Source organism: Mirounga angustirostris, unplaced genomic scaffold (genome assembly GCF_029215605.1).
Source record: "Mirounga angustirostris isolate CCGP_5_RB_7025 unplaced genomic scaffold, mMirAng1.0.hap1 SCAF_4, whole genome shotgun sequence".
NCBI classification, from domain to species: domain Eukaryota; kingdom Metazoa; phylum Chordata; class Mammalia; order Carnivora; family Phocidae; genus Mirounga; species Mirounga angustirostris.
Genome location: NW_026991712.1, coordinates 165,913,760 through 165,927,151, shown reverse-complemented (window position 1 = coordinate 165,927,151; position 13,392 = coordinate 165,913,760). Strand labels below are relative to the sequence as shown.

At 42.5% G+C, this 13,392-nt stretch overlaps 1 protein-coding gene across 1 annotated transcript in view; it reads left to right on the top strand.

Annotated features, from left to right (window-relative positions):
- The window catches only part of HDAC1 (histone deacetylase 1), a 32,588-nt gene that overhangs the window by 1,252 nt on the left and 17,944 nt on the right, over positions 1 to 13,392 (top strand). Inside the window, exon 2 of the mRNA XM_045898194.3 lies at positions 5,670 to 5,782. Coding sequence (XP_045754150.1) covers positions 5,670 to 5,782 — 113 coding nt within the window. The remainder of the gene's footprint in view (positions 1 to 5,669; positions 5,783 to 13,392) is intronic.

The following is a 13,392-nucleotide window of genomic DNA, read 5'->3' as shown; positions in this document are numbered from 1 at the left end:
ATCATGAAGGGCTGGAGACACTATCTTAAGGAAGTTCAACTTTATTCTGAGTGCACTTGTGAATCATTGAAGTTTTATGCAGGCTGGTGACATCATCACATTTATACCTTAGAACTATTACTCTGAGACAGAAGTTAAGTACACAAATGTAGGGGTAAGGAAGAAGGCAAGGATCCCAAACTCCTGGGTTGGGCAGTTTGATGTGTTTGGACAAGGCTATATCAGTTGATACTTGGGGTTTTGTATTTTTAAGAAATATTTGTTGAGGGGCGCCTGGGTGGCTCAGTTGGTTAAGCGTCTGCCTTCGGCTGGGGTCATGATCCCAGAGTCTTGGAGTCCCGGGATCTGAGCTCCCTGCTCAGTGGGAGGTCTGCTTCTCCCTGTCCTCCCTCTGCCCCTCCCCCTGCTCATGTTCTCTCTCACTCTCTCTCAAATAAATAAATAAAATCTTTTTTTTTTTTTTTTAAAGAAATATTCGTTGAGGGATATCCCTACTGGGGGATATCCAAGTAGAGGCATCCAGTAGATAGTTGGCCATTCAGGTCTGCAATTTAGAAGATAGAAATGAGAAGATAGAGATTTTTGGTAGTTGTCAGCATACAGATAATAATGTTAGTTAAGAAGAGGATGTGATCGGGGCGCCTGGGTGGCTCAGTCGGTTGAGCGACTGCCTTCGGCTCAGGTCATGATCCCGGAGTCCTGGGATCGAGTCCCGCATCCGGCTCCCGGCTCGGCGGGGAGCCTGCCTCTCCCTCTGACCCTCCCCCCTCTCATGCTGTTTCTCTCTCGCTCGTTCTCTAATAAATAAATAAATAAAATCTAAAAAAAAAAAAAAAAAAGAAGAGGATGTGATCACCCAAGAAGTTGTATAGGGTGGAAAGAGAAGAGAATCCCAGGTGGAATTCTAAGGAAGTGGACTGAGAAAAGTCTAGTGCCCTTCATGCTCTGTACTCCCCTGTCATAGCGCTTGTCACTGTGTATTGGAATTGCCTGTTTACTTGTTCGTTCTTCTTAGACAGTAATCTCCTTAGGGAATGGGATCTTGTCTTATCTAGCTCTGTATGCTCAGCCCCCAGAACAGTGCCTCAGTCATAGTGGGCTCTCAATAAATACTTGCCGATTAAATTGTACAGAGGGAATGTAAGTGAACCAGAAAGTCTTTTCTTTGTTTTTTTTTAAGTAGGCTCCACACTCAGCATGGAGCCCACCACGGGGCTCGAACTCACGACCGACTGTGAGATCAAGACTTAAGCTGAGATCAAGAGTCGGACAGATGCTTAACCGACTGAGCCACCCAGGCACCCCATGAACCTGAAAGTCTTGAGTTAGAGTAGCCAAAAGAAGGAGGGAGTGGCCAGGTGTCTGCAAGAACTGTTTCTTGTGCACAGTTTGAAGTGAAGTGAAGTGAAGTGAAGCTAGATTGCAGTCTATTGAAGAATGAATGGATGGGTGAAGAGAAGATATCAGATTGAACCCTTTTCAAAGGAAGCTTGGTTGGGGCAGAGAGAAAGGGTTGTTTATAAAAGGGGATGTAGTGGCTGAGGGTTGAGCATATTCAAAATCCGAATGGAAAATAGCCAGAGGGAGTGGTTGAAGATACAGGAGAAAGGGGCTGGTAATGATGGAGGTTCCTGAGGAGGCCAGCTGAGATGGAAACCAGGGCACAAGGAGGGACGCTAGCCTTCAAGGGGAAGTTTCTTCATGTTGAGAGGCAAGGAAAAGTTCAAATGTAGGTAAGCTGGATGGGGAGAAAGTTGAGGGAGTCTTCCAAATGAAGTAAGCGAATATTCCTTTTCCTATGAGTGGGGGAGGGCAGTTGGAAGAGTAGGTATCTCAAAGACAGATAGCTGTTAAGTAGCTGTTGTGAAAGAGGGAGCTAGGAAAATAAATTTGGAAGGACTGCTGAGCAGTGGTGAGGGCCCATTTGAGGCTAGAGCCTATGACTTTGTAGCCGTATCAGTTTGCACAGTTTTGTGATCTCTACACCGTAGTTTAAAATGAGAAAAAGTGGAAAGACCTTTATTTTTTTTTTTTTTTTTTTTTTTTTTTTTTAAAGATTTTATTTATTTTTCAACAGAGAGAGAGACAGTGAGAGAGGGAACACAAGCAGGGGGAATGGGAGAGGGAGAAGCAGGCTTCCCGCGGAGCAGGGAGCCCGATGTGGGACTCGATCCCGGGACCTTGGGATCATGACCTGAGCCGAAGGCAGACGCTTAACGACTGAGCCACCCAGGCGCCCTGGAAAGACCTTTAGACAAAGGAGACTTCTTACTTTTTGAGAAACCGCTTGGGAGTTTTGCAATGAGGTCACCAGCTTGGGACCCAGACTTAGTTCTGCCCCTCAGAAGCTTTGCAGTTTTGGGCAAGTCACTTTACCTTTGTAGGCCTCAGGTCACTCTCCTATAAAACTGAAAAACTATGAGAAGAGTGGGAAAAGCTCTCTAAACTATAAAGGTAGTATCTGAATAGAAAGGATTATTTCTTTTAAAAAGTCTCTCTGCAACCGGATTAGAAGCTGTTGAGAAAAGGATGGTGCCTCTGGGCCCCACCCTCAGGTACTCCCCTAGCCTTCTAGATAAGTTATCTTAGTTCCCCAAGTCTAAGCCTTGGCTGAATTCAGGTTTGATAGGCAGGGGAGTTGCTAGGGATTAAGGCCCAGGCCAGAGACATGGGTAAGCCAGGAATCCAATTATGTAATGGTAATGGTCATGTTACTGTCTGCCTTCAAACTGGGTCTGCATCTGGATGTCTCAGCCAATGCCTTGAGAACCTATTCTGATAATCCCCATGTAAGGTGGTCTGAGGGTCTCTGGAAACAAAATTTCCTCCTGCCTTCTCTGCTACTGCATCTCAGTCTGTGTCTGTATGAGACAAGGGCCCCAATTGAATGCCACCAAATACTGTATTCTGGCTTGTGGTTCTGGCTGAGAGCACAGTTCTTGCCCTCAGAGGTCTCACTAAGATTAAGAGTAGAGAAGAGGGTAAAAGGACGTTAAGTAAAAACTAAGGAAATTTGAATAAAGTATGGGCTTTTAGTCAATGATACTGTGTCAGTATTGCTTCATTAATTGTAACAAATACTTATTTTATCATGTAGAATGCTGATAATAGGGGAAACTGCCTGTGAGGTGTCTGAGAACTCTCCCGTACTATCTTTGCAATTTTTCTATAAATCTAAAATTGTTCTAAAAAGTAAAGTCTATTAAAAAGACAGAGAAGAGGGTGAGATCCTAAACATCCAGCTGTTTAGAAGTTTCCTGTTGTCCCTGGCCATGTCTATGACAAAGAGCATTGGAGCGTGGTTTGGTTGCTATTGGTAGCATTCCCCACAGTGCTTTGCTCCCTGGAATGAAGATTGTTGCTGACACCACCAAACCATGATGCATAAGGTGTTGGGACCTTCTTTTCACTGGTGCTCAAAGATCTGCCTCATCCTGATGGACTTCTAAGGAGAGAGCCTTGGGTGTGCAGTTCTCTCGATTTTTGTTTTGTTTTGTTTTTTGTTTTTTTTAAGTAAGCTCTCTGCCCAAAGTGGGGCTCGAACTCATGGCCCTGAGATCAAGAGTCGCATGCTCTAGTGACTGACCAGCCAGGCACCCCCACTTGATTTTTGGAATATTTGTGCCAGGAACTTTGTGCCAAGGAGATTCACAGAGCCCTCTAGATTAAGTGCAAACTGAAGTAGATACCTGGGAAACCCAGTGCAGCTTTTAGGATACTGGATTTGGAGTCAGAAGAGTTGAACTCTGCATCACTTGTTAGCTGTGTGATCTTAAATAGGCACTTAACGTCTCTAAGTCTCACTTAGTTCAATTCTTTGAATCTTTATTTAGCCTTTATGTTGTACAGGGCACATTTGTCCTTGCCTTCAAGGAGCATCCAGTCTTGTGGATATAAATAGATATATAAGTAATTCAGATACAAAACAAAATTTATTTATTTATTTATTTTTGTCCTTGCCTTCAAGGAGCATCCAGTCTTATGGATATAAATAGATAAATAAGTAATTCAGATACAAAACAAAATTTATTTATTTATTTATTTATTTATTTATTTATAAAGATTTCATTTATTCATTTGAGAGAGAGAGAGCATGGGGTGGGGAGGGAGAGGGAGAAACAGACTTCCTGCTGAGCAGGGAACCCGATGCGGGACTTATGTGGGGCTCGATCCCAGGACCTGGAGATCATGACCTGAGCCAAAGGCAGATGCTTAACCATCTGAGCCACCCAGGCATCCCTCAAAACAAAATTTATTAAGTGATACATACAAATGGAGAGGAAATGACCATTTATTTTGATCAGGAATATATTTGGCGCTAAAGCTGGGCTTTGTAGTATGAGGATCATCAGAAAAGGAAGGACATTCCAGGTGAAAGGAACAGTCTTAACAAAAGCTACTTGGGTGTGAAGGTGAATGCGATGTTCAGGATGCTCATAATCATCTAGTGTGTTTAGAACAGAGATTGGCAAATTTTCTGTAAAGGTCCAGATAGTAAATATGTTTGGCCTTGTGTGCCATGTGGGTGGGTCTCTGTGGTGACTGTTTACTCAACTCTGCTATTATAATGTGAAAGCAGCCATAGACAGTATTTAAATTAATGGGCATGGCTGTGTTCCAATACAATTTTATTTCTAAAAAACAGGCAGCCAGTAGTATTTGGCCCAAGGGCCATAGTTTGCCTACTCCAGTTTAGAGCAGAGAACTGGGTGAGGGAGAGAGCAGGAGAGGGAGAGTGTTGTGGGTTGAATGTCAGGCTAGTGAAGTTGTTCTTTATCCTGTAGAAGATGGGGAGCCATTAAGGATTTTTGAGCAGGGGAGTGATGTTATCAAAGCTGTATATTAGAAAAATAACTGGTCAGTGTGGCAGATAGTTTGAGTTGAAGGCAGAGGAACCAATTAGAAGTCTATTGCTATAGGGCGCCTGGGTGGCTCAGTTGGTTAAGCGACTGCCTTCGGCTCAGGTCATGATCCTGGAGTCCCGGGATCGAGTCCCATGTCGGGCTCCCTGCTCAGCAGGGAGTCTGCCTCTCTCTCTGACCCTCCCCCCTCTCATGCTCTCTATCTCATTCTCTCTCTCAAATAAATAAATAAAATCTTTATAAAAAAAAAAAAAGAAGTCTATTGCTATAGCTGAAACAAGAGATGATAAGAGTTTAGTTTTCTTATCTATAAAATGAGAGTAATACTCCTGTCCTGTTTTACCAGGTTATTGTGAGGATCCAGTAAGAAAATGAATGTAAATGTGCTTTAACTCCATAAAGTGTTATAATGTGAAAGAGGTGAACTGTAACTTATAATAATTCTGAATAGTAGTGGTTATTTTTCTGTTGTGGGAGTGAATCCTTTGGAGATACAGTGAGGTGAGTCACCTCACTGCCTGCTATTCTCCAGTAAGCTTTGGAATGAACCTTTTACACTGTCTAGTGCCTGTGGGCTAGACTTACATCCTTAAGTGCTGAACTCTCCAGGGCCCCCTGCTTTTTTTGTTTGTTTGTTTCTGTTTTGTGTTTTTTATTTTGGAGTTACCCTTCCTCGATGTGGGTAAGGATCTTAAAGACTAGAAAGAAAGAGAAAGAATTTGACTAGGAGATGGTTATAAAAACTCCTGGATTCTCCTGGAAGTGTGTCTAACTGTGTCACTGAAATTGTCACTCTTTCTTCTTCAGGGGATGTTGGAAATTACTATTATGGACAAGGCCACCCAATGAAGCCTCACCGAATCCGCATGACTCACAATTTGCTACTTAACTATGGTCTCTACCGAAAAATGGAAATCTATGTGAGTTACTGGGAGCCCCACCACTCCCTAACCCCTTCAGCTCTGGTCATGTTATTCATCTCATTTTCTCAACTACTCATTCATCAAATGTGTCGAGTGGCTGTTATGTGGCAGACACTGTAAATGATAGAGATTTCTGTTTTTATTTTTATTTTTTTTAATTTTTAAAAGATTTTATTTATTTGACAGAGACAGCGAGAGAGGGAACACAAGCAGGGGAAGTGGGGGAGGGAGAAGCAGGCCCCCCGTTGAGCAGGGAGCCCGATGATGCAGAGCTCGATCCCAGGACCCTGGGTTCATGACCTGAGCCGAAGGCAGACACTTAACGACTGAGCCACCCAGGCGCCCCAAGAGATTTCTGTTTTTAAAGGGTTCAGTCCAGTGCTAGAGACTGACAGTTACACAAGTAAATTGTACTACAGTCTGTAAGTGCAACAATTAAAGAATGTACAAGATGCAGAGATAATGGGAAGTGAAGGAGGAAGGGAGCCTTGGAAAGTTTCCTGGAGGTTCTATCTGAGCAGAAATTTAACTATTGAATAGAATTTAGCCTGGAGTTCAGGAGGGGACTGACATTCTAGACCAAGGGAAGAGTGTAGACAAAAAGGCAAAGAGGTGAGAACAATATGGTGTGTTTGGGGAAACTATAAGTAGTTTGGTGTTCAGGTAGCGCTATAGTGTAAAGGTCACAGGTGTGAGTGGGGGAACCTAGAGCTGGAGAGGTCAGCAAGGATTAGATGTGCTGTACTATGTCATAAGCAATTCTGATGGGCCAGGATCAAAAAAATCCAATGCCTAAAAGAAAGAGGGATCGGGACTGTGTTGAATTAGACAAGTCTCCAATTACTAAAGAGCATAGACTGTAACTGCTTAACTCTGTTCCAGCTGATTTTTGCCCACCTACCAGTTTTTAATTAATTAATTAATTGAGATTTCATTTATTTATTTGAGAGAGAAAGAGAGCACGAGCAGGGGGAGAGGGAGAAGCAGACTCCACACTGAGCAGGGAGCCCGATGTGGGGCTCCATCCCAGGACCCTAGGGGATCATGACTTGAGCCAAAGGCATACACTTAACTGACTGAGCCACCCAGGTGCCCCCACCTACTGGTTTTTAAAGAGAAGCTAGAAATCCACATTATTATGTAATGTGGGGCCTGATCTCAAGACCCTGAGATCACGTCCTTAGCTGAAACCAAGAGTTTAACCGACTGTGCCACCCAGGTGCCCCAAAGATTTTTTTTTTTTTAAGTAATCTCTACACCCACTATGGGGCTGGAACTTACAACCCCAAGATCAAGAGTCACCTGCTCTACTGACTGAGCCAGCCAGGCATCTCCAGGTAATGGATTTTAAATCAAAGAGAGATAAAAACAGGCATGCATTTTATTTTTATTTATTTGTTTACTTTTAAAAGATTTTATTTATTTATTAGGGAGAGAGATAGTGAATGGGAGGGAGAGGGAGAAGTAATCTGTACACCCAGTGTGGGGCTAAAATTCACAACCCCGAGATCAAGAGTTGCATGCTCCACCAGCTGAGCCAGTCAGGGGCCCCCAGGCATGCATTTTAGAAGCAGGGAAGCCAGTTAGGAGGCTGTTGCAAAGGTCCAAATGAAAAAATAAAGAAGGGCTGGGGGCCCATGTCGCCTTATGGTTAGAGCCTAAGAGTCCGTGGTTAAAGTCTGTGCCGGCAGCTTAAGTAACCTAGCAACAGCAGTATCCTTCCTTACCGTTCCAGAGACTGTAAGGAGATGAGTCTTCTGTCTCAGATGGCCCTGTTATGTCCCTAGAGCTACTGGAGGCAGCTGGGGAAGCAAGGAGGGAAGGTAGAGGAGCAGACAGACGTTGGGACCAGAGAGCTTTTTCAGGTGTGAAAGGCATCTGGGATGAAAAACATAAAAGGTAGCAGACAGAGGTGTTGAGGGACTTTAGGGAGCAGACTAGCATTTAGATAAAGAGAGGATACCTGAATGTGGAATAGCGAGCACCAAGACCTTCTAGAGCTGCCTCATACACATCTTTACGGTGCTAATCTGGCCCCAGCCTGCCTCCTTTCCTGCCGCTCCCCTCTCAGAATCCTCAAAGTCAGCCAGATCAGATTCTGCCTCTGTCCACCCTATCCTGACTGAGAGGATTTACTCTGCCCAGTCGTATTTTACTCATCTTTAAAAGTTACCTCAAGGGCGCCTGGGTGGCTCAGTTGGTTAAGCGACTGCCTTCGGCTCAGGTCATGATCCCGGAGTCCCTGGATCGAGTCCCGCATCAGGCTCCCTGCTCGGCGGGGAGTCTGCTTCTCCCTCTGCCCCTCCCCCCTCTCATGCTCTCTCTATCTCATTCTCTCTCTCAAATAAATAAATAAAATCTTTAAAAAAAAAATAAAAAAAAATAAAAAAATAAAATAAAAGTTACCTCAAGGGGCGCCTGGGTGGCTCAATCATTAAGTGTCTGCCTGGGTCCTGGGATCAAGCCCTGCATCAGGCTCCCTGCTTGGCGGGAAGCCTGCTTCTCCCTCTCCCACTCCCCACTGCTTGTGTTCCCTCTTTCATTGTCTGTCTGTCAAATAAATAAATAAAATCTTTAAAAATTAAAAAAAAAAGTTTCCTCAAGCCTTCTTTCTTTCTTCCATTCAGTAGATTTTTGTTGAATACTTGTCATACCCCAGGGACTATATTAACCTCCATGAGTGATATTAAGATACTAAAAAATGGATCCTATCTTCCAAGTGAGAGGAAAAATAAACTAACGTTTATTGAAGATTGCTTAGGTGGTAGGCCAGGGCTACCTGTTATTTCATGTAATCCTTATTGCAACCCTAATTTATAGATGAGAAAACAAGGTCAGAGAGGATAATTAATGTGTTCAACATCACACAGCTATTAACAGATGAGGTAAGACTCCAACCCAGATCTCTCTGGTTCCAGGGTCTTTATGTGTCCATTTGTCCTCTTCCCTATTCCTAAGCAATATATGTATAGGCTTCATGCCCAGTGTGGAGCCCAGTGCGGGGCTTGAATTCATAACCCTGAAATCAAGACCTGAACTGAGATCAAGAGTTGGACGCTTAACCAACTGAGCCACCCAGGTGCCTGCCTAAGCAATATTTTATTTATTTATTTATTTATTTATTTATTTATTTATTTATTTATTTATTTATTTTTTAAGATTTTATTTATTTATTTGAGACAGAGAGAATGAGAGACAGAGAGCATGAGAGGGAGGAGGGTCAGAGGGAGAAGCAGACTCCCCGCCGAGCAGGGAGCCCGATGCGGGACTTGATCCAGGGACTCCAGGATCATGACCTGAGCCGAAGGCAGTCGCTAAGCAATATTTTAACAAGAAGCCTAGAAGTAGATGGTCCCAGGATTTTTTGATGATGTCATAAGGGACCCAGGCTTATTCTACCCTATTCAGCCATCCTTACCTTATTGATTTTTTTTTTAAAGATTTATTTTAGAGAGAGAGCAAGCGATAGAGGGAAGAGGCAAAGGGAGAGGGAGAGAGAGAATCTCAAGCAGATGTCCCACATAGCGTAGAACCTGACACAGGGCCGATCTCGTGACCCATAAGATCATGACCTGAGCCGAAATCAAGAGCTGGACGCTTAACTGACTGAGCCACCCAGGCACCCCAGCTTATTTGATTTTATCCTTTTGTTTTTTGCCTTGAAATCCCATGATAGCTGTCTCAGCTCCAAGTATCATGTGTTTGTACAATAGAATACAAAGAGGAAAGGAACTGGAGGCAAATGGATCATTCTCCACTATTTCTACCCCACACTCCCTTTTTTTTTTTAAGATTTCATTTTTTATTTTTTGACAGAGGTAGAGACAGCGAGAGAGGGAACACAAGCAGGGGGAGTGGGAGAGGGAGAAGCAGGCTTCCCGTGGAGCAGGGAACCCGATGCGGGGCTCGATCCCAGGACCCCGGGATCATGACCTGAGCCAAAGGCAGACACTTAACAACTGAGCCACCCAGGCGCCCCTCTCCCTTTTTAATTTAATTTAATTTAATTAATTAATTTATTTTTTAAGATTTTATTTATTTATTTGACAGAGAGAGACACAGCGAGAGAGGGAACACAAGCAGGGGGAATGGGAGAGAGAGAAGCAGGCTTCCCGTGGAGCAGGGAGCCCGATGCGGGGCTCAATCCCAGGACCCTGGGATCATGACCTGAGCCAAAGGCAGACGCCCAACGACTGAGCCACCCAGGCGCCCCCCCTCCCTTTTTTATTAAAGAGAAAAACCATTCCCAGAAGTTTCCCAGCAGATTTCCCCTTAAATTTCATTGAGTCATTTGCCATCCTTAGACCATTCACCAGCAGTTGGCTTAGACTAATCACATTTGATTCCTTTGGCTGAGTACATTAATACCCAACCAAATTGAGATCTGTTAACAAGGGAGAGAATGGCTCTTTGGGAAGCATCTAACAGTGGCTGTCATAGAGATAATAATACCTTATTGGAAATTTCTTCATCTGTAGGTATTATTGTAAACTTCTAAAGCAAAATTCCAGTATAATCTCTTTCTTAAATCTCTAGACTTGTTCTGTTTAATGTGATCCATTTTCTTCTCTGGCCCTACCTCTTAACATTGAGTATGAATCTTTGATCCTCTTCCCCCCAACAGTGTTTCTGTGCATTCATCCCTTCTATCTTCTCCTTTCTCTGGGCTGTGATCCTAGTATTCCTTTCCCAAAGCACAGATAGCCATTTACTATCTCTCCTTAAATTGATGGCTTTTGAGAGTCAGTCCTGGAAGAAGCTCCTTAGACTTCTTATAGAAGTTGCTGTATTCTGGGGTATCTGGCTGGCTCAGTTGGTAGAGCATATGACTCTTGATCTCGGGGTTGTAAGTTTGAGCCCTATGTTGGGTGCAGAGATTACTTAAAAATAAAATCTTAAAAAAAAAAAAAGTTGCTGTATTCTATCTCTATACCTGAAGGAGACAAGTTGAAGTCTTTCACACAGTTGGTCCCTCCCCCAATTCTGCCTCCACACATCTAATTAATCTCTCTCAGAATCTATATCCTCATTTTTCATCCAGGAACCTTCCTATTTACATAATCAACAATTCTGCTCTCTTCCTTGCCTCGGATGCTAATTTTGTATATTCCCAGGCTTCTTATTCATCGCCTTCTGTTCTTTTGTGCTTTTTTTAAAAAATGTTTTTATAAAATATTGAGTAGATATGAAAGAATTTTTATAAAATATGAAGGTATAAAGAATCACAATACAATTAATACCACCTAGTTTAAGAAAACAAACATTGCCATGACTGCTAAAGCCCCAATATGCCCTTCCCTGATCCTGTCTGCTCTCTTCCCCAGAGTTAACCTCTGCCCTGTGTTTGGGGCTTATTATTTCCTTGCTTTTTAAAGATAATTTTACCAGTATGAATTCTTAAATAATACATGTTCTAGTTTTACATGTTTGAATGTTATGTAAATGGAGTCCTACATGTGACTTGCCTTTTTTGCTCAACATGTTCCTGAAGAGTCATACATGTTGATGCACATAGCTGAATTTATTTTCACTCTGTTTCATTGAAAGAATATACTACAGGACATATGCACATATTTACCCTTATTAATGTCAAAATGGTTTCCAGTTCCCAGCAACATAGAAGAATTGCAGTTGCTCTAAGTCCTTGCCAACACTTGATTTTGTCATATTTAATTTTTTGCCAGTTTAGCTTGGCATGAACTGATATTTTACTGTTGTTTTGATTTGTATTTCCTTGAATCCTAGGGAGATTGAGGATCTCTTTTATGTTTATTGGCCATTCAGGTTCCCTTTTTTTTTTTTTTTAAGATTTTATTTATTTATTTGACAGAGACAGTGAGAGAGGGAACACAAGCAGGGAGAGTGGGAGAAGGAGAAGCAGGCTCCCCGCTGAGCAGGGAGCCCGATGCGGGGCTCAATCCGCTGGGATCATGGGACGCTGGGATCATGACCCGAGCTGAAGGCAGATGCTTAACTGACTGAGCCACCCAGGCGTCCCCAGGTTTCCTTATTAAAGTCCCTTTTTTTTCTTTCTTTTTTTTTAAGATTTTATTTATTTATTTGACATAGAGAGACAGCTAGAGAGGGAACACAAGCAGGGGGAGTGGGAGAGGGAGAAGCAGGCTCCTGGCTAAGCGGGCAGCCCGATGCGGGGCTTGATCCCAGGACCCTGGGATCATGACCTGAGCCAAAGGCAGACGCTTAACGACTGAGCCACCCAGGCGCCCCTAAAGTCCCTTTTCAAGCCTTTTACCCATCTTCCTATTTGATTGCCTGTTTTTGTTTTAATTGGACCTTAGCTATACAGAATTGGAATAAACATTATCCTTGGCTCATAAGCATCAAAAGAAGTTCCATTTTTGGTCTTCTTTTTAAAGTATGTATTTTACTGTTTGTTTATTCATTATGAAATATTTTAATGGTGCTATGGACATCCATCCGTATTCCTACACCCCACTCTCCAAATTTTGTGTTTATTATTCTCTTGCTTTTTAAAAAATGTTTATCCTGTGTGTATATGCCTAAACAATATATAGTAATTATTTACAAGTTTTTGAACTTTTTAAAAAAGCTACGCAGGCAAACCCCCTCCCCTTTTAAAGTTTGTTTATTTATTTTTGATAATCTCCACACTCAGTGTAGGGCTCGAACTCATGACTCTGTGATCAAAAGTTGCATGCTCTTCCAGGGCACCTGGGTGGCTCAGTCAGTTAAGTGTCTGACTTCAGCTTGGGTCATGAATTCAGGGTCCTGGGATCTAGCCCTGCATCAGGCTCTGCGCTCAGTGGGGAGTCTGCTTCCCCTGTCCCTCTCCCTTTGCCCCTTCCCCCTCGCTTCCCTGCTTATCCCCCCACTCTCTTAAATAAATAAATAAATAAAATCTATTTATTTATTTATTTTTTTTTAAGTTGTATCCTCTTTGAGCTGAGCCAGCCAGGTGCCCCCTGTGACTTGCTTTTATCACACAATATTATGTTAGTAAAATCCATCTCCCTTGCTGCATATAGCTATCGTTCTTCCATTTTCCTCTGTTGAATAATTTTTTGTCATTATACTTCAATTTATCCCTTCTCCCATGATCTTAATTTGTATCTCATTTTTTAATGTTGGGAACAGTGCTTTGAATATTCTTGTACATGTTCCTTAGTATATATATGCAAAAGTTTCTTTTGGCTATTTCTCTAGTACTAGAACTGCTGGACTGTAGGGTATATGAATATTAAATGCCATGTTGCTTTTCATTGTGGTCAAATGAATTTATACTCCCACTGACAATGTGTAAGTGATACTTTGAGGGGCACCTGGCTGGCTCAGTTGGTGGAGTTGTGAGGCTCTTGATCTTGGGGTTATGAGTTCAAACCCCACACTGAGTGTGGAGATTGCTTAAAATAAAATCTTTAAAAAAAAAAAAGATACCTTGATTGATATCCTTTCCTATACTTGGAATTAGACTTTCAATTTTGCCAACCAAATGAGTATAAATAGTATGTGATTGTGGTCTTGATTTGCATTTTGCTAATGACCAATGAAAATGAGTATCTCGTCATATGTTTATTAACTATTTGTATGACCTCTACTGTGAAATGTCTTTTCTTTTGCCCATTTTC